The 18,181-nt window shown below is 35.5% G+C and overlaps 2 protein-coding genes and 1 long non-coding RNA gene across 5 annotated transcripts; 2 read left to right on the plus strand and 1 right to left on the minus strand.

The window, feature by feature from the left end:
• Positions 1 to 826: 826 nt before the first annotated feature.
• LOC137742475 (probable LRR receptor-like serine/threonine-protein kinase At3g47570) lies at positions 827 to 4,584 on the minus strand. Of its 2 annotated transcripts, XM_068482356.1 has the most exons (3): positions 4,374 to 4,584; positions 1,513 to 4,184; positions 827 to 1,393 (listed from the first exon to the last, which is right to left on the minus strand). In XM_068482356.1, exons 2-3 carry the CDS (start codon positions 4,061 to 4,063, stop codon positions 1,026 to 1,028), a joined length of 2,919 nt encoding a protein of 972 aa, XP_068338457.1. In that variant the 5' UTR covers positions 4,064 to 4,184; positions 4,374 to 4,584; the 3' UTR covers positions 827 to 1,025. The 2 variants fall into 2 exon arrangements, with proteins under 2 accessions (XP_068338457.1, XP_068338456.1); XM_068482355.1 differs by lacking the exon at positions 4,374 to 4,584 and having other exon boundaries at positions 1,513 to 4,330.
• Positions 4,585 to 8,980: 4,396 nt separating this feature from the next.
• Positions 8,981 to 11,474, plus strand: LOC137741807 (uncharacterized). 2 transcript variants are annotated; one of them, XR_011069337.1, is made up of 4 exons: positions 8,981 to 9,370; positions 9,599 to 9,771; positions 10,122 to 10,233; positions 10,805 to 11,474. It is a non-coding gene; the product is annotated as an uncharacterized lncRNA (long non-coding RNA). The 2 variants fall into 2 exon arrangements; XR_011069336.1 differs by lacking the exon at positions 9,599 to 9,771.
• Positions 11,475 to 11,567: 93 nt separating this feature from the next.
• Positions 11,568 to 17,128, plus strand: LOC137741809 (uncharacterized). Its single transcript, XM_068481527.1, has 7 exons — positions 11,568 to 14,268; positions 14,597 to 14,699; positions 14,800 to 14,983; positions 15,280 to 15,362; positions 15,874 to 15,960; positions 16,081 to 16,112; positions 16,615 to 17,128. Exons 1-6 carry the CDS (start codon positions 14,032 to 14,034, stop codon positions 16,098 to 16,100), a joined length of 714 nt encoding a protein of 237 aa, XP_068337628.1. The 5' UTR covers positions 11,568 to 14,031; the 3' UTR covers positions 16,101 to 16,112; positions 16,615 to 17,128.
• Positions 17,129 to 18,181: the final 1,053 nt, after the last annotated feature.

The raw sequence follows: 18,181 nt of genomic DNA on the forward strand, positions 1-18,181 counted from the left end.
TTGCATATGAATGCGCCCAATCCTTAAGTTTTTCAAAATCCCGACTTTACTTACATTTTGTGTCATTTTCGTACCTAACTTTAATTTTTCTCTTACTTTCATACTTCTGTTAATTTTTCTATCAAAAGTTAAATTAAGTGACGATGTAGTGTTGCTCCACAAAATTTGCCACATTAATTAAGAAATTAATTAAATAATAAATTAAGGATTTTTGTTGTGGTTTGAACAAAATTAAAACTAATGAAAAAAAAGCTCTCTCCCTTTAATTGTCAACCCTATCTAACCTCATATGATCTACCGAAACCCTTATCCCCATTCATAGCATCGACGATTCCTTCTCGGAGTCCATGACAGCTTTTCTACCCGGGTTCGTGCCCGAGAAGACCAAATCTAAGAAACGACATGACCCCAAAACCCATATTTTGGAAAGCCTGTTTCAAGATTCTAGTGCAAGCCAAGGCCAGAAGCAAGTTGACCCAAAGAGGCAATTGGGTCTCGTCACTCGGGTCGTCTTTGCTGACGGAGAGTTTGCGATCGTCATCCTCCTCTAAGAACTATTTGTTTGGGTTAATATTTGAACATTGAGCTACAAGTGTGAAGAAAGCCCAAAGATGCCAACTAAGGGAGGACTCGCCTGAAGCCCAGCACCAGGTCCAAAGACAAGTTTACGTCTCCCCATTAAATGCATAGGCCATGTCTAATAGGAAACTCAACTCACCATCTTTACATCTTCCAAGATGATTTTGTTGAATGTTGAAGGTCTTGAGGTTATGAATCTTTTAAAAATTTGGAATCTATCAATGTGAATATTCAACAATTTCGTGGCACGAACTAGATTTTAATCGATGAGAATATTACACAAAAATACCAAGTACAAGAAGTAGTAATACAATCTTCACACAATGAACCTCATTGGTGATTATTTACATTGCAAACTTCCACATCTACTGTGGTAACATAAAAGCTAGACTTCATAGACAGTACACGAAATTATCTCTATCACAAAAGCACATAAAAAAGAGTTTCTATCCAAGAAAAGTATTCCTAATGGAATGAAGTTCAGATGCAGCATCATTGATATTCTTTAGTCGATCTGTTGCGGATTCAGCAGAACAAGCAATTCCAATTCTAAATATTGAACTCAAGCACACCTCAACTTTATGAATTCTCGCACTGCATTGATTGGGATTCTCGTTCGTGTCTCCTTGAAGAAGTGGTGCGTCTGCAATCTCAGTAACTCGCTCGGGGAGAGCCATCTTGACAAAATTATGAAGGTTCAAGCTATCACCAAACATGTTGTCAGTGGGTCTCTTCCCTGTAAACATCTCCAACAAGAGAATGCCAAAGCTGTAGACATCACCATTCGTTGACACCTCACCCCCCATGCCGTACTCTACAATTCGAACATCACATTTGTGTATAAATAGTTCAGTTTGAATTTTGTAAATTAAATACTCCAAAATAAAAAAGGAAATGTAATGAAGTATATATCTAACATATATACATATATACCTGGAGCTGCATAACCAACTGTTCCTCTTATTCCAACGGAACTTGTCTGACTTTGAATTGTTGAAACATTACTCGTTACTTGTGAGAGAAACCTTGCTAATCCAAAGTCAGAAACATGGCCAGTCAATTCGTTGTCCAAGAGAACGTTGCTTGGCTTGAGATCACAATGAACTATTGGCGTTTCACAATGATTATGAAGATAATCCAGTGCACAAGAAAAACCAATGGCAATTTCTAGCCTCTGAAGAAGACTTAAATTCTTGGGTACATGATCTCTTAACTCTTCAGATCCAGTAGGTGGATGCAGCCACTCCTCTAAGCTCCCGTTGTCCATGAACTCATAAACTAGAGCCTTGAAATCATTACCATGAAAATCAACACTTGAACACACAGTTATAATCTTGACGAGATTTCGATGCCTCATATTTCTCAAAGCTTCACATTCGGCTATGAAACTCCTCGAAGCTCCAAGGCGTAACAAGTTAAACACCTTCACGGCAACAAGTTGAGCTTTATCAGCATCATCAAGAACTCCCTTGTACACAGACCCAAAACTACCAGCACCAATTAAATTAGCCTCAGAGAACCCGTCAGTAGCGTTGAGTAGAGTAGCATATGACACTTGCAAAATAGTGTTCCCCAAAGTGCTCAATGAAATTTCTTTCCTTTTCTTCCTTGACAAACAAAGAAAGAAATAGGAGAACACCATGGCTATTCCTAGAAGAGTAAGTCCAAATACTAAAGGGAGTATTTGTTTCAAGCTACGAGACAATCTTCGTTTCTTGGTCTCTTTAGACTTGCACTTGGGAAGCTTTAAATTAGCAACAGGGCTGCACAGATTAGTGTTGCCAACAACTGAGATAGCACTCGCATTTTTGAAAACACCTCCAGTTGGTACCACTCCCCAAAATTGATTGAATGATAAGTTCAGATTGTTCAGGATTCTAAAGCCTTCTAAAAATTTTGGAATTTCACCTGATAAATTATTGCGAGAAAGGTCTAGATCTTGAATCCCTCTCACTGAACTCATAGACAAAGGAATGGACCCGTTGAAGAAGTTTCCTTGCAAATGCAGGACTTCTAAACTCTCACAACCACCAAGGCTACTGGGGAGTTCTCCAGATAACATGTTATCAGAAATGTCCAGTTCACTTAGACTGAAAAAATTCCCAACCTCCGAGGGAAGGGAACCTGTGAAGAGGTTATTAGACAAGTCCAAATAAATCGATAAGGAGGGGAGTCTAAAAACTTGTTTGGGTATTGTGCCATTAAGAAGGTTATAAGAAAGATACAACGATTGCAACCCATGGCATTCCCCCAGACCTGAAGGAATGCTGCCCTCAAGATAATTTCCATCCAACCCAAGAAGGAATAACTTGGTTAAATTTCTTAAGGAAAACGGGATATTTCCTGATAATTTGTTATCGGAAATATATAATATTCCAAGGTTTGAAAGCTTACCCATGTCAGAGGGGATGTTACCTGTGAAGCTATTATTCTCCAAATACAAAATTTTCAAGCTCACCAGATTCCCTATCCCAGATGGGATGCTTCCATGTATTTGGTTACTGCCAACCCAAAACCAGTCAAGTTTGGCAGAGAGATTGGATATTGACATGGGCAATGTCCCTCCAAAATTGTTGTTGCTAATAACCAACCATAGTAACTGGGTGGCATTGGTCAAGTTCGAGAGAAAACTTAAGTCACCATCTTTACCGCTTCCAATATTATTATATTGAACGTTGAACCACCGGAGGTTGTGAAGCTTTTGGAGATTCGGTACCTGTCCGATTAGGTTGTTAATCCCAACTTCAAAATCCCAAACACTTGTGATATTGGATATTGAGGGAGGTATGCACCCAGTAAGTTGGTTTTCGTGGACGTTGAAGACTTTGAGATTGGGAAGACTTTTGCCAATATCTGATGGAATACTCCCTTGAATTTGGTTTATTGGCATGTAAAATGTAACAAGAGAAGAGAGGTTATAGATGGAGGAAGGGATGCTACCAGACAACTGATTTTCCCCCAATTGCAAGGCGGTTAATTTTTTCAATTGGCCAAGAGAACTGGGGATGTTTCCCATCAAGTTATTACCACGAAGACTCAATTCCTGGAGAGACGAAAGGTTCCCCAAGGAAGGAGGGATCCGTCCCGTTACATTATTATCTTCTAATGAAAAATTTTGCAGCTTCGAGAGCAATCCTATTTCTAAAGGAATGTTACCCACCAACTTGTTGTGAGAGAAATTCACATGAATAAGGTTGAAGCAATATGATATATTGTGTGGAATATTGCCACTAAACGAGTTAGCGTCTAATTGTAATACCTGCAATCTACGCAAATTCCCAATTTGTGAAGGAATTTCATGACTGAAGCTGTTGTTTTGCAGCCACAGCTCCCTTAGAAAACTTAGATTTCCTATATTTGGGGATAGTTTCCCTACCAGATTTTGAGATTGCAGGTCCAGGATAGTGACCCTTTGGCGATGCCGTCGACTGCACGTCACGCCATGCCACATGCAAAAGTGCGTGGATTCGTTCCAGGAGCTCATCACGTTGTAATTATGGAGATCTCGCTTTATTTGAGCTTTGATGGCAAGCAACGCTAGCCTATCCGTCGCATTCCCTCCGAGTCCCGATTGCAAGGAGCTCCAACAGCAAACGAACACTGCACTGAAAAGCAAGTATATAAAGATCAATTTCAAAACCAAAACCCCCATTCCTGATCTGGTTAACTATATAAGTAGAGAGAGAGAAGCAGAAAGAAATAGAGAGATGGGTGTTGAATTGTGAATTTGGTGAGTTCCATTTGTTGCTTGACAAGGAAATTTATAGGAGGATAGGATCATAGGAGGAACTTACACCACAGTTTCTGGTTCTTGAAATTCAAATATGAAAAGGAATAAGTCCAAGTAAATGATAACAACTTTGGCTTGTTTTTTTAGACGACTTCACTACGTTACTTCCACTACTGGGACCTATTGTGGCACTTTCAGTACGCCAAGGACCAAGACCATTAAAGTACCTTGACTCCAGAAGCTGACTGGAAACATTTGGCAACCATCCAAAATGAAAAAAACAAATACATGGAAATAACGCAATTTTTGTGAAATATTTGATCTGGGGAAATAACGCAATTTTTGTGAAATATTTGATCTGGGGTTTTTTTTTTTTTGGGGGGGGGGGGGGGGGGGGGGGTTGATACTTAGTTTTTGAAATAATGCAATACAATATGATTGAAGAAAGAAGATTCTTATATGATCCACTTTTGCTCCTTCTTTTTTTTTTTTTTTTGAATATTTTGTTGTCTTCTAATTTCGCTTTGCATCCTGTTTATGTCCATCAGTTGGCACTCCATGGTATAAATTAACTCTAAATCTTTGTTGCCAACTGTTTTATGTGTTTTTTGAATTACATAAAATTTGCTAGGTTTAATTGTTTTTAATTTTACGGTTGAATTGTTTTCCCCTATTATGATCGAATGGTAAATTAGTTGAATTCCACATAGAATGAATAATTAAATGCATTTTCTTAAATATCTTGCAGTGGCACACTCTGGGGATTTGTTGTTTTCATGCTGTTTAATGTGAAATGTATGCATAGAACTTGAGAGGATTTATCTGTAGTCACCTTCAATAATATTAGTAGCTTGCGTATTTCATTACTCGGATACTCTTCTATGTGACTATTTTCTGTGAACTATGACAGGGTCTAATCTTTATTTTTGGATTGCAATCATTCCAATTGTGGTAAGTACAGATTATACTCATCTCTTTTTCAGTTTCGGTTTGTCACATGTTCATAAAAACTAACTAAACTAATTGCAGCTGCAACATAATTATAATTAACGAATCCACCATAATCAAAAGTCTAAGCAAAGGATTATTCAACTATTTTGCTTAAGAATTTTCAGTTCACTGTCCAAATAAATGAATATTAAACTGGCTTTAATTTGAAAAATAAAAATAAAAATCCATTGCAAGAGTATAGTAAAGCAAAGAACCACAATCTTTTTTACTTACTTTTTCTGCTTTAGAGTAATGGGTCCCTTTCCTTCTCTAAATTCTAATTTTTAACTTCAGTTCAAAGGCCATTACATTGCAAATGCCTCTTATTTTTTTCATTGAAGTATACATCTTAAGTTGGAACAGGGGAAATCCATTCTGACTCCAACTCCTTTCAAAATCTTAATCACATTTTGCAAAAGTTCATTACTTTCTTCTCGAACGATTGGATTGCCGACCACTAAATCTTATCTCATTTTCGAGAAGGTACCTTTTTCTAGAAGTAATTTGAGTACTTCTTGAGAAAAGTTAATTGTTCCGATTAACATTGTCTAATTGGATTCGTATTGTTCCAACATTAGATTTCAAACATTTATGTGGAAAAAGAAACTTATCTTCTGGGGATATTGTTTTGGGTATGCAAGGTTTGCAATAATTTGGGTTTTATTTGTTGGAAGGTGAATCACCGAAGGCTGAAGCTGATTTTACTAGAACAAATTGAGAATTAAGAAAGTTTTGAAGGAACAAGAAGAAGAAGACTGACGCATAATAGAATCTGAATCAGGAGGAGGAAGAAAGCCAGTAGCTCAACGTAAAAGCTAAAATCAATCCCTCCTCAACAATGGCAACGAAGACAACGATGACCACCAGATTCACTTTTTAAATTTAATTTAAATTTTTGCTTTTTTTGGATTTAAGAAAATGAAACAAATTCTCATTTTAAAAAGGTGAACATTTGTTGATTGGATTTTGCTAAAAGGGTTTTACTTTGATTTTTTTTTTTTTTTGGTAGCATAAGCCTTTACACTTTAGAGCAAACACTTCAACTCGAAACCTTATTAGATAAAACCCAATTTAATTGGAAATGGGAGAGTATGAATTAATTAGAGCATGACAAGTAGAAAGATATGAGGCTTTTTTTTTTTTTTTTCTCAATTGAGCTCTTGAAGAGTTTTTGTATAGAAGTTTAGTTGTGAGGATGTGTTTTCTAATTCTCCATTTTTTGTGGGGTCTTGGGTGGTTGCAGTATGATGAATCAGAAAATGTTGATGAACCCATGGAGGACCTGAGCTGAAAACGAAAGCCGGTGTAGCTTCAACCAACAATCAAAAATCAAAGAAGAAGAAACAAAAGAAAAGCAACGAGTCTTCTTCATCTTCTTCAGATGCTTCGAACGTTGAAAAGCCCTTTTGAGATTTTGTGGTGGAGGATATATTGCAATGCAGGGCATGCAGGGCTGGTTTGGTATTGCTGTACTTTGAAAAAAAAACTGTTTCTGCTATGCTGTGAGAATAAGCAGCTGTGAAATAAAGCAGCAGAGCGTTTGATAAACTTTTTTGTAAAAGTGATTTTGAAAAAAAAAAAAAAAGTAGTATTATAGTGTTTGGTAAACTTTTATGTAAAACAGATGTGAAAAAAAGTCGGTTTTTCAAAGATGGGTTTTGCAGCTTCTTGTTTTTGGCTTTTTTTCATCCAAAACTGTGAAAAAAAACTGAAGCTGAATGTTTACCAAACACAAAAACAGCTCCCAGTTTTTTTCAAAATCACCTCAGTACCAAACCAGGCCTTAATTGCGCCGCACCACCAGTAACTAAGCAATTTATCTTACTCTAGATTTAAAAATTGAAAAAGAAAAGGGTATGTGTATTAAGGGCTTTGTTGGGGCCGTATTTATGATTTTAGGGTGTGTTTGTTTGCCCTCTCTAGCTTTCACTAGACAAGACTAGATTAAGTTTTTGTGTAAGCCTGTGTTTGGTTTCAGCAGGGACTAACTTTAATGGGACAAAATGGGACTCGCATGGACTAACGGGTTCGCTAAAGGGTCTTAGCGAGACCCCCCAGTTTTGAGCGAACTGCTAAGACTAATGAGCTTCGCTTCGTCTTTCACCGCTTCGCCCGTTCCGTCTTCTTCTTCCTCACTTGCTCAACCATTTTCAAAACCAGATAGTGCAGTCTGAAACCCAGAATTTGACCCAAAATTCGAAACAGCCCAGAATTTGAAACCTATTTTCAAAAATCCAACCAAGAATTCGAAACGAAAAACAATAACAAATTTACAGAATCGTTGTGCATCTATCGTTCCACCAGCTGCACATTAGTTGTTCTAGTACCACCAAAATCCAAATTGCGCCATGGGATCTCTTGATTTTTTTATTTGTTCGTTTTGCTTAGCTGTGAGAAGGGGAGTTTTTGTCAAGGATGAGTGGGATGAGCACCGATACCTCTGCACTAAAAGGGAGAAAGAGGAAGTGAAGATGTGAGAGAAAGTGAAGAGGGAGAGATGTGTCGTCTGCAAAGTTGTGAGAAAGAGGAAAGGGGGAAGTGGTTGTGAGACAGAAAGGGGAAGCTCCTTCCAAAAAAGAGTAGGGGAAGCTGCAGAATATTAAAAAAAAAAAAAAAATTCTAATGCTGAAGATAATTTTATAATTTAAAAATGAATTAAAAATAATAAAAAAATCAAGAGTTTTAAAATTTGTTATTTTAGTCTGACACTACACCAAACGTTTCGCTAAGTTAGTCTAGTTTAGTCTAGTCTAAGCCAGTCTAGTTTAATCTCTGAAGCTAGTCCGGTGCAACAAACGCACCCTTAGGGTTTTAAATTTGGCATTATGGGTTTTGTTTGGATGTTCATAAAGTATGAGAGCAGCATGTATACTGAATTTGGTGTTCTGGGTTTGTTGTGTTTGTTAGTGAAATCAGAGTTTCCATAACTTTTGAAGTGTTTAAAGCTTTTGACTGCGGAACGCTTAATATTTGAACTATTAGTAATTATTCTTAGGACATAAATTGAATAATGAAAACAAGTGAATTGAAGTGTTTCTAATTTGTACTAGTTGAAGCTTTGAAAATTAGTGTTTGATTCACTTAGAAATCCGTCCTTTTAGGTTGTAAAAGTCTCATTTTTTGTTTGGTGGAGTGTTTTCTTTTCTTTTCTGTTTTTGTTGTTGATTTTATTATAAATATAGCGGAGATATGTGGAATGAGAGCTTCCAAGTAACGAATCATCAATATCATCAAGACTCTAGAGGTTGGAAAAATCAATAACCCAAAGTATAATCAAACAAAGAAACACTGTACAAAACCCATTTGAAATTCAAGTGTCCAGTGTCCAAATTTCAAAGAGAAAAAAGCTTGTAAACAATAGGTATCATCTTCAACGGTTTCAAGACCCGCAGCAGAGTGCGAACATTTTTGCTAGTTATTTATTCCAAAGTTGAGGACTGTAGCTTAGCTACAGTCGAATCTTTGTTACTCGATTTTGCTTTATTTACACCACTGCCATCAAATCTGAGACTGGGTTGGAGGGTAAATGTTAAAAGTTTGGAGGGTAATTTTGTCTCTTAACAGATTTACGGTTTTGCCAGTCTATTCATGTTTGTTTTGAAATGGGCCCCAGATTTTGTATTATTTACAAAAAGCATGGGCTGCAGAGACAAAAGAGAGGGAGATAGGCGGGTGACGGCAGGGAGGGGAAGGAAGAGGGAGGAGGGAGGTTGCCATAAAAGGGGGTTAGGGTTGATTTTTTTATCCTCAAATCAAGGGTTGGTGTCGGGATTGAGGGATGGGTCGAAATTGCCACTAGAAGCCTAAATTAATGGGTAGCTGTCGGTGATTGAGAGATTGAGAGGGAGAAAATTGAGGGAGGTTGTCACAGACCCGATTGAGTGAGGGATTTTTTGAGGATTCCACTGACTTATTGACTAGCAACACAAGACAAGACATGCTTCTGGTAAACCGCCTCCTTCGTTTTCCTCCTCTCGCCTCCGTCTACCTCCTCTCCCCTTCGTCGTCTCCCTCCTCCTCTCTCTCTCTGGAATCGATCGATCTTCGAAGAGGATAAAAAGATCTGAAATGGTGTGCTTCTTCTACTGTGGTTCTGTGTTTTTAATTTTTCTGGGTTTGGCTTCTTCTGTTATTCCACTGTCTATTTATTTACGAAAATAATGATTTTTGTACATTTTGTTTTTATTTTACTTTTTGTTATATTTCATTGGAATATCAAATAAAGTTGGTATTTTAAAATCTCACTGCAATTTTTTTTTTGTTGTATTGTTGGTGGGTACCTTTAATTATGCCCTGAAGGAGGAAGGCAAAGAGAGGACAGACCTGGGTTTGGGGCATAAAAGGGATCTTCAGATTTCTGTAAAAGTACTTTGTGCCTTTTTGCTATTGGTGATGAGTGTTCGTGAATATTTATGCTTTAATATAGCTATTACAGGAGCAAGTTGTTTAGTTAAAATCCTAAGAAGATTAGGGTAAAACATTCCGGCTGTCTCATTATTCATAGTCTGAATTTATAGTGATATACGTCATGGTTCAAGAAAAACTTTGATGCACTGCACGATAGGAGTATCTGGGTTAAAGAATTTTTTCTGATCTAAGCATTTAGCTCCTGGATTGCATTAAATCAGTATTTAAAGAATTTTTTTTTGTATGAGAATGCATTGATAGAAATTTTTTTGCCCAAAAATTAACTCAGGGAGCTTCCTGTGAGTTAGTCTTAGCTTTTGATTTAAATTTTTTCAGAATTATTATCATTTTTTTTATCTCTCCTGCTGTTTTGGATTTTTTATTTATGATTTTTATGCGATGTTCATCTGTGTAGGCACTCAAATTAGTGTTTTGGAGTGCATCTTGATCAGAGCACCACAAAAAAGAAAACGGAAACCAAAATCGGAGCCATCAAAATAAACAAATGCTGGTATGTCCTAAAAAAGGTTGGTTTGTGTACTTTCGAAGAATAAATGGAAGAAGAGAATATTGATCATGGTGTAGAATGTGATGGTAATGTGGTTAAAAAGATAAAATGTTGCATGAAAAGACCTCTGAACTCATTGACGAAAATATGCAGCACCGGGCTGAGTTGATAAGGAGAAACAAGGAGAATAGTGAAACAACTGAGCGGCTTTTGTCCCAAGTGCATAAGCTAATGGATGAGAACAAAATTTTGAGGATTAATATGGGAATCCGTAAGGATACTACTGATCATACAATTGCAATCTATAAGGATGCTACTGATCATACAATTACAAGGCAAAACAAGCCTCAGTTTTCAAGGTCTATGTCCATGGGGCCATCTTTCCCTGGAAGGCTCACTGGATGCACTGGAACTTGATCTTAATTAGCTACTTTTCAACTTTATTAGGGAGCGTTATAAGTTTTCAAATGTATCTGTTTATATGCTTTCATAATACATACGAAGATTCCGAGTAAATTATAACATATTTCAATTTTTAATTTTATGATCATAGAAATGGAACTGAATGCTTCGTTATTTTGATCTTGCAGCTGAAGCCAAGTCTGGATAAAGAGAAAGATCTCACGGCAGAAATCATGAACTTGATGAAGGTGAGGTTAACAAAGTGTGCTTTAGCACCAAGATTGGAATCTGGGTGTTCTGAGTTTTGTTTTGTTGTGATTTTTCTATAATCTAGATGCTGAAATACTTGGAGTTGGAATTAATAAGAATCGATTGAACATGGATTTTTTATTAGATTGGTATGGCTGACATAGTTAAGAAGTAGTTTAAGGTGCAGTGATTAGGGAATTTCTGTAACTGAACATATTTGTTTTCATGAGGTAGATAGAATCCTCTGTAATTTAATTAATTAGATTGAAATTTGGGGTCTGGATTCTTAAACTATGGTGGTTAAAGTGGTTTTTTGGTGAATTTTTCAAGTGCGGAAAAAGGGGTGGATGTGGGATTTATATTGTTATTCTCAGTTGGCATATAAATATGTGAGTGTGCAAGAAATGGATACCATACAAGAAATGCAAGAATTGAAATTAGAAGGGATGAGGGCAGTTTGCAGAGGGTAGGTTCGGGGATGGTAAAAGTTGCGTAGGTGGCGAGATTAATGGTGGTGGTTTTGTGGTGGCATAGTTCTCCGTGAAAAATGGCGACGGTGGTTGCCTTGCTATTTCTGTGCAGCGAGCACAGTATCGAGAGAGAGAGGTGAGGGAAATATGAAGATTGGTAGAGAGGGAGTGAGACATGAGGGTGGTGGCAAGGTGGTGGCAAGGTGGTGCCTTGAGGGAGTGGCGAGTGAGGTTGTGATGGTTTCTTGAACAGGAGATTGATGGTGCACTAGAGAACTTGACTCCTCTCTCAGTCTGGTCCCTGGAGAAGAAAACCAAACAGAGCCATGCATTAGCAAAGTTTGAAATGAGGGTTTTTTTTAATCTTGGCATGCTATTGTCTTTATTTGATCATTCTTTGAATAAAATTCTGATGGACAAGTGAAATAAACTGAATGAAAACTTGGAGAAGAAGTTCTGATTTTTAATATCTTCAGTCGGGGATTATTGTGATGCCTTTTGACAATTGAAATGTGAATGCATTATGTTGCTTAGAACACAAGTCAATATTTTTTAAACTGGAGCAAAAGTCCATTATCTAGACTCAGTTTTGCTAAAATTGTTTTATAAATTTCATTATAGTTAACAAAAAAATAAACTTATGAAATCTCAATTATGATTATTCATGTGTGCCCCTACTGAGAAATGTGTTAGGTATGATGGATGCTATAGATAGAAAAATGTTGGCTTAAGGTTGGATTCCAGGTAAATATGTGCTATCCCGGATGATGGAATTGCATAGCATCATAAGTTTCTATATTTTCCTGAACAGATTTACTGAAAATGTTTTTCGAGGATATTCAACAAGAACTTTGATCTTTAAACTTTCTCATTGTTGCAGTCTCTAATGGTTTAGTTAATCCTATTAGCCTATTGTTAGGTTAATTAAAAGAGTGTTTTAGCCTTCTGTTAGTGTTTTGTCTTATATACTTTCTCATTGTTAGATCAGTTGTGATTCTGTGTAGTTCATGTTTCCAGGTGTAAAATTGTTCATACAATCTCACTTTTGCATCTAATTAGTGAGCCAAAAAGAAAATTTTTAACATTTGAAATCCTAATTATCTCTATTTCAGCCAATGCATATTTTCTCCACCTAAAAATCTTTGATGCATGTCTTTTTTTTTAAGTATTGAAACATACATTGTTCGAAATTTGTTGAGCACTTGAAACTTTACAAGTTAAGAAGAGGAATTTTATGATATATGATAACTGTTTTCTATGTTTGTTGTTGATTAAGCATGTGGGATACAACTCGGTCTTAGACACTTAATAAAGATTTATTGTTTGAAATTGATGGGGCACAGGTTATTCTCGTGATATTGGCTGCAAATGCTGCAGTAAGAGTGATTACAAAAACCAACGTTGAAAAAGCTCGAGGTAACTTTTACATTTATATCATTTCAGAATTCGCATAAATACCAGAAAACATATTGAAAGACTACCATTTCAAGCGGATCTTTTCTTTCATGCGGAACCAAGCTTCCTTTTTCTTAACTCATTCTACTAAAACTTCAAATTATGTTCAATTTGTTGATTGGCTGTTAGCACTTAAGTTGATCTATTTATTTCCAATGTACCCTTTTTTTGTGCATGAATGCTTTTCTGTTGCATGTTTAGAAGATGAATGCATGAATTCTTAGGTAATCTTCTTTTTGTTATGTGATGTAGGACAGAGTAGGAGAGCTGAAATTAGATTGTATAGCGGAAGTGAAAAGACATAAAACTTAAATTTAAACAAAGTTTGGGAACCATCCTTTCCATTTATGCTTCTGTTTTATAGGACTGGGGGATAAAAACAGTATAGTTCGTCGTTGCATGTTTCATTAATTCAAACTTTCAAATATACGCTCTCTTCATTATGCACAATATGTTGATGCGAAGTGAACTAAATCTAAATAATTTGTGTCTTTATGTCGAAAATATTCATAGTATGTCCTGTATTACGGTTTCAAAACCGACAGCAGCGCGTGGGCAATTTTTCTAGTTCAAACTAAACAAAGAACCAAGTTAAAAACCATTCAATCTGATAGTGAAACGCCATTCCATCAAATAAGAAAGCAAACAAACATAGAAAATGGGACTAGCTACAACTAGAAGAATCAAATTTCTCATTGTCATAGACAGCCATAATAAATAATTTCATCCAACTTTACCATAGATTGGAGGGCTCCCAGTGACTATATTCTTGAGCCGTCTTCAATTCGAAACACACACAAGCGTCATTGTTCTCCTTTTTGAATGAAAACTCTCAGATCACGTATCGTATATTAGTCCCTTTTTGTGGCTTTAGAAACCTTATAATTATTTTGATCGAATGCAACTTAATAGAAGGAAGTGGGGTGTTAAAATGACAGAAATAACCCTATAAACAAGTCATGTGCCTCGCACATGACTTACCTTGGCTGAAAAACTTAACGAAGTTAAGATGAGATGACAAATTAATGATTTCGAAAAGTTAGTATAGCAAATTGTTTAAAATTTTAGTTTATATGACAAAATGAAAAATATGTACAAATTTATTCGACATTTCAAAAATTTTTCCTTTTCTTAAATATTTACATCTACTAAAACTCAGTGGATGGGTACTGTTCATTAACAGTGCCCATCCGGTTTTGCCCCTTATTCTCTTCATGTGTTTTAGGCTTTAGTGGGTTTGTATGATGAATTGGCCACTTTGCCGCTCTCTCATTTTTGTTCCCGTGCGTGCGTTTTGTGTGGGAAGATGCTTCCAGCATCTTTCATTTTTCACCTTCCTCTTTCTTTTCTTCTCTCTGTCTTTCCGTTTCTCTCTATTTCTCCGTTTGTCTTTCGGTTTTGATTCCGATCGGATCGTGTGGAAGGGTGTTTGGCATGTTTTTCTCGCTGTTTTCCACAAACGAATCGCTCTGTTTCAGGTGTGTTTGTTTATGCGTTGCTTTATTTTCTGTTTGGTTAGGAAGAAATTTTTTTAATTGATTGTTGTAAAGTTCGGCTCTTCACCTTTTTTTCTCAGCGTTTTTTTCTATTTCTTCGTGTTTTACATCTGGTTCTTTCGTTTGATTTCGTTTTTTGGTTGCAGGAAACATTCATTTGATTTCGTTTATAAGAAAGATTTGCATGCCGTAGGGAAACAATTGGCTGAAATTTATTACACCAATCATTGCTCATATAAAGTTTAAGAACTTAATTACTTTTCAGATACATATATAAGTTTAAGAACTTAATTACTTTTCATTTCTATAGGTCCTTTATAGATTTTTGGATTACTTAAGCAAATTTGACTGGGAGAACTATTGTATAAGTTTAAACGGACCAGTATGCAAATCATCCTTGCCTGATATAGTGGGTAAGAGATATTATTGTGTGCTTTTGATGTTGGATGGCTTTTTTGTGTTTTCTTGCCTCTCTCTCTCCCTCTCTCTCTCTCTCTCTCACTTAAACTGCAGCTGAGGCACCTGAAAACGAGAGAGATGATCTACTGCTGAGTGAAGAATTTATTAGAAATTGTGTGGAAATGTTCTCTGTTCCAGCAAAGGGGAATGAGACAAACTTGCGAGCTTTTTCCCTGAAGCATCTTAATTTAATAGCCACTAAAGCAGGACAACAACCTTGGGCGAAGTGTCAGCAGAAGTATGCATTCTCTCTCTCGCTCTCATGCTGTTGTGGAGTTTTATCATGGTATGATTGATGGGTTTTCCACAGGTAACTTCTATCGAATATGCAGTGCTTTTAAATATGGAGCTCGCAAGCTTGGTTAGATTCTTTCATTCAGAAGAAAATTGTGGGTGATGTTGATCTTTGCAGTTTGCACTCAGTGTCCATAGCACAAGCAAAAAGTGACAGTTGGAAACATAATTATTCAGTCATATAACCATTATCCAAGCCTCCTTAATGCTATTCTCAATGCTATTGTCTTCTTATTGCAGAGAAAATTGCTGCGGTGCTAAGCTAGCATACAACATCTTTATTGTCGTAGATGAACGCCAAACCAATTCTCTTAGCTATGCAGGTATATAAATAATACTCTTGACAACACTAATATAAATCATTGTACATTTATGATTTGATTAAATTGTATTTTTTTCCATAAGAAAGATTTGCATGCTGTAGGGAAACAATCGGCTGAAATTTATTAAACCAATCATTGCTCAAATTCGAAGTTGGCAACAAAATAATTTTTCATTACATGCACAATAAATAGTGCTAAAGTGCAAGAAAAAATAGGGTTCAATTCCTATTAATTCTCAATTCTTTTTATCCAAGCCGCTATTAATCTTAGTTTTTCATTTGTTTGGGCTTTATAGTACCCATACCAAGAAGATTAGGCTCACTCATACTAATATGCTTTCTCTTTTGTGTTTGCTGAAGCCTATTTAAATGTTTTGCTCAATTTTATGTCTATTCCCAACTTAATCCATCCTATACTTATATTTTTATGCAATCTCACAACTTATTTCAAAATTAGTTTTCCTGAATTTTTTTTTTATAATCTTCATTACTTCTTTGTTTTGCAATTTTAGGAAATGAAACAAAAATAGCTAATTCAGCACCAAAGTTGCACCTTCAACAAATACGTTTTAAAGAAATGAAGGTACAAACATTGAAAGGTATGTAAAATTAATTAACGCTTTATTAACTTTATTTTACTCATGTTTTACATTTAATTACAATTTTTACTACTATATATCCAAACTATCTTCTTTTCACATGATCTAAATACATGACAGATTATTTGCTTGCACACTGAAAGGTTAGATCGAACATCCAAGAGTATAATACTAGACGTTTCCACTAGAGATATACCCGCTCCACATATTTTAATCTAATATATTTTTTCACAGATTTAGAAAATACGGAGAGTATATCTTTAGTGAAAGCATGCCTATTTATACTTTCGAATATTTGTCTTCAACGTATCAATGAACAAACAGATACTTGGCCATGCATTCAGAATATATTAGAAGAAGAAAGTGTGTAAATTGGTAACAACTAATTCATCCGAAGAGAAGACGGAAATGATGATTTTTTCTCCGATAATGAAAATTGAGATTACCAATCTTGATAAATCTGATCCGTCTTAAAATTATATTGTTAGCAAATTCGCTGCTATTTCACGATAATATGATTTGCATAACTTTTCTCACTCTTATATAACGCTATCACTAAATACATTTTATTCGATGAGACACCAATTTCCATCTTTGTTGTATTCAATTACAACAAACTTAGCTTTTCTGGTATTAATCAAACTAAGACGATCAAAATACATTATCCAAATTCTGAACCCCAGGTATGTCTCCAATTTCACTTGCTCTTTATTTCTCAATACATTTGTTTGTGTTACTCAATGTTACGTTGCTCCAAAGTTTTATATGTATAAATTATGCTCAATCTATTTTAATAATTTTTTAGTTGTTATTATCTATGTACCTTCACATCCTGCAGCAATGCGATGGCATCACTTCCTAGAGAAACCAATTTTGCACAACCACTAACAAATTGTTTGCACCTTTACGCAATCTCCATTAGAAAAGCCACAAGTTTCTCAACCAAGCAAATTGGCATCATAATATCCAAGGGGTGCAAATTAGCCTTCTCTTTTTTTTTTTCCTTCTAAGATACACCAAGAAGCAGGTGCAGCTAGCACCATCACTCTGTCTGTCCGAACATCAAATGCCTCTTTCTTTTTTCTTCTGCAAAACGGCCAAAGTACCCAGATTCTTCTTTTCTATAAAAAGCTTGCTAAAGACCAACCACCACACCAAATTAACCACCTCTTATATTATTGGGATGATTTTTATTCACCGTCCTCAAGTGGTGGTAATGCATTTTTTTTTTTTTTTGGGTGAACAAGTGGTGTTAAATTTTGAGATTTGAGATTTGTATTTAATCACCTTATTTATTACCGTTGGGTGAGTTTAAATTTTGAGATTTGTATTTATCTAAAATATTAAACTCATATAATGGTGATAAATGAAGTAATGAACATCACCATCACTTGAGTGTGGAGAACAAGAATATTCCTATGATATTGTACGCAACAGGGGAAAATTTCCTAATTGCAAAAGCAAAATAGAGAGGTAATAATTAAAGAGTTTTTACGCTCTTAATTAATGGTAATTAATTTGCTTGGTAACGAGAATTATTTGGTAGTCAGTCACCTTTATCATGCATGCAAATTGGAGGAGACAATTCATGGACCAAATTACACCACCGTATCCTTTGGAACTTCACTTATAGCCCCATGTTCACTTGGAAGACATGAAAATTATGAACAAAATTGTTTTTTCTCCTAACCATACCAACTGGGTCATGACAAATTTATAACTCAATCAAGTTTATTTGCTTTGATAATTAATATTTTGGGTAACAATTTTTGATGAGATTCATTAAATACTAACAATTAGTGGACGATATTAATTGGAGTGCGTAAAAGATAGGGCAATAAGTTAAAAGGTGAGTGACACAACTATAAGTCACATTATCGTGACATATCTTTGTACTAAAAACAAATTTGTTTGTATCCTATTGATTGTCGGAAAAAAAAAAATCTCTATCAATTGTAATAAATATAAATTCAAATCCATTAATGAATGCCTGAGAATATTCATTTTTCTAGGTTTAAAAGAAAATTTTTCATGTCACTTAGTACTACGTTTTAATTGTATTCTCTGCACTTGTAAGTGAGAGGTATTGGATTTGATTTTCGTCAAAGACGAATTTGAACCATATTATTGTTAGCCCATTATGAAGATAAGCCTATCATCTTTCTCTTAGTGTAGATAATATCATTTGTTCGAAAAAAAAAAAAAAAAAAAAAAAAAAAAA

The sequence above is a fragment of the Pyrus communis genome, chromosome 8 (genome assembly GCF_963583255.1).
Source record: "Pyrus communis chromosome 8, drPyrComm1.1, whole genome shotgun sequence".
NCBI lineage: Eukaryota > Viridiplantae > Streptophyta > Magnoliopsida > Rosales > Rosaceae > Pyrus > Pyrus communis.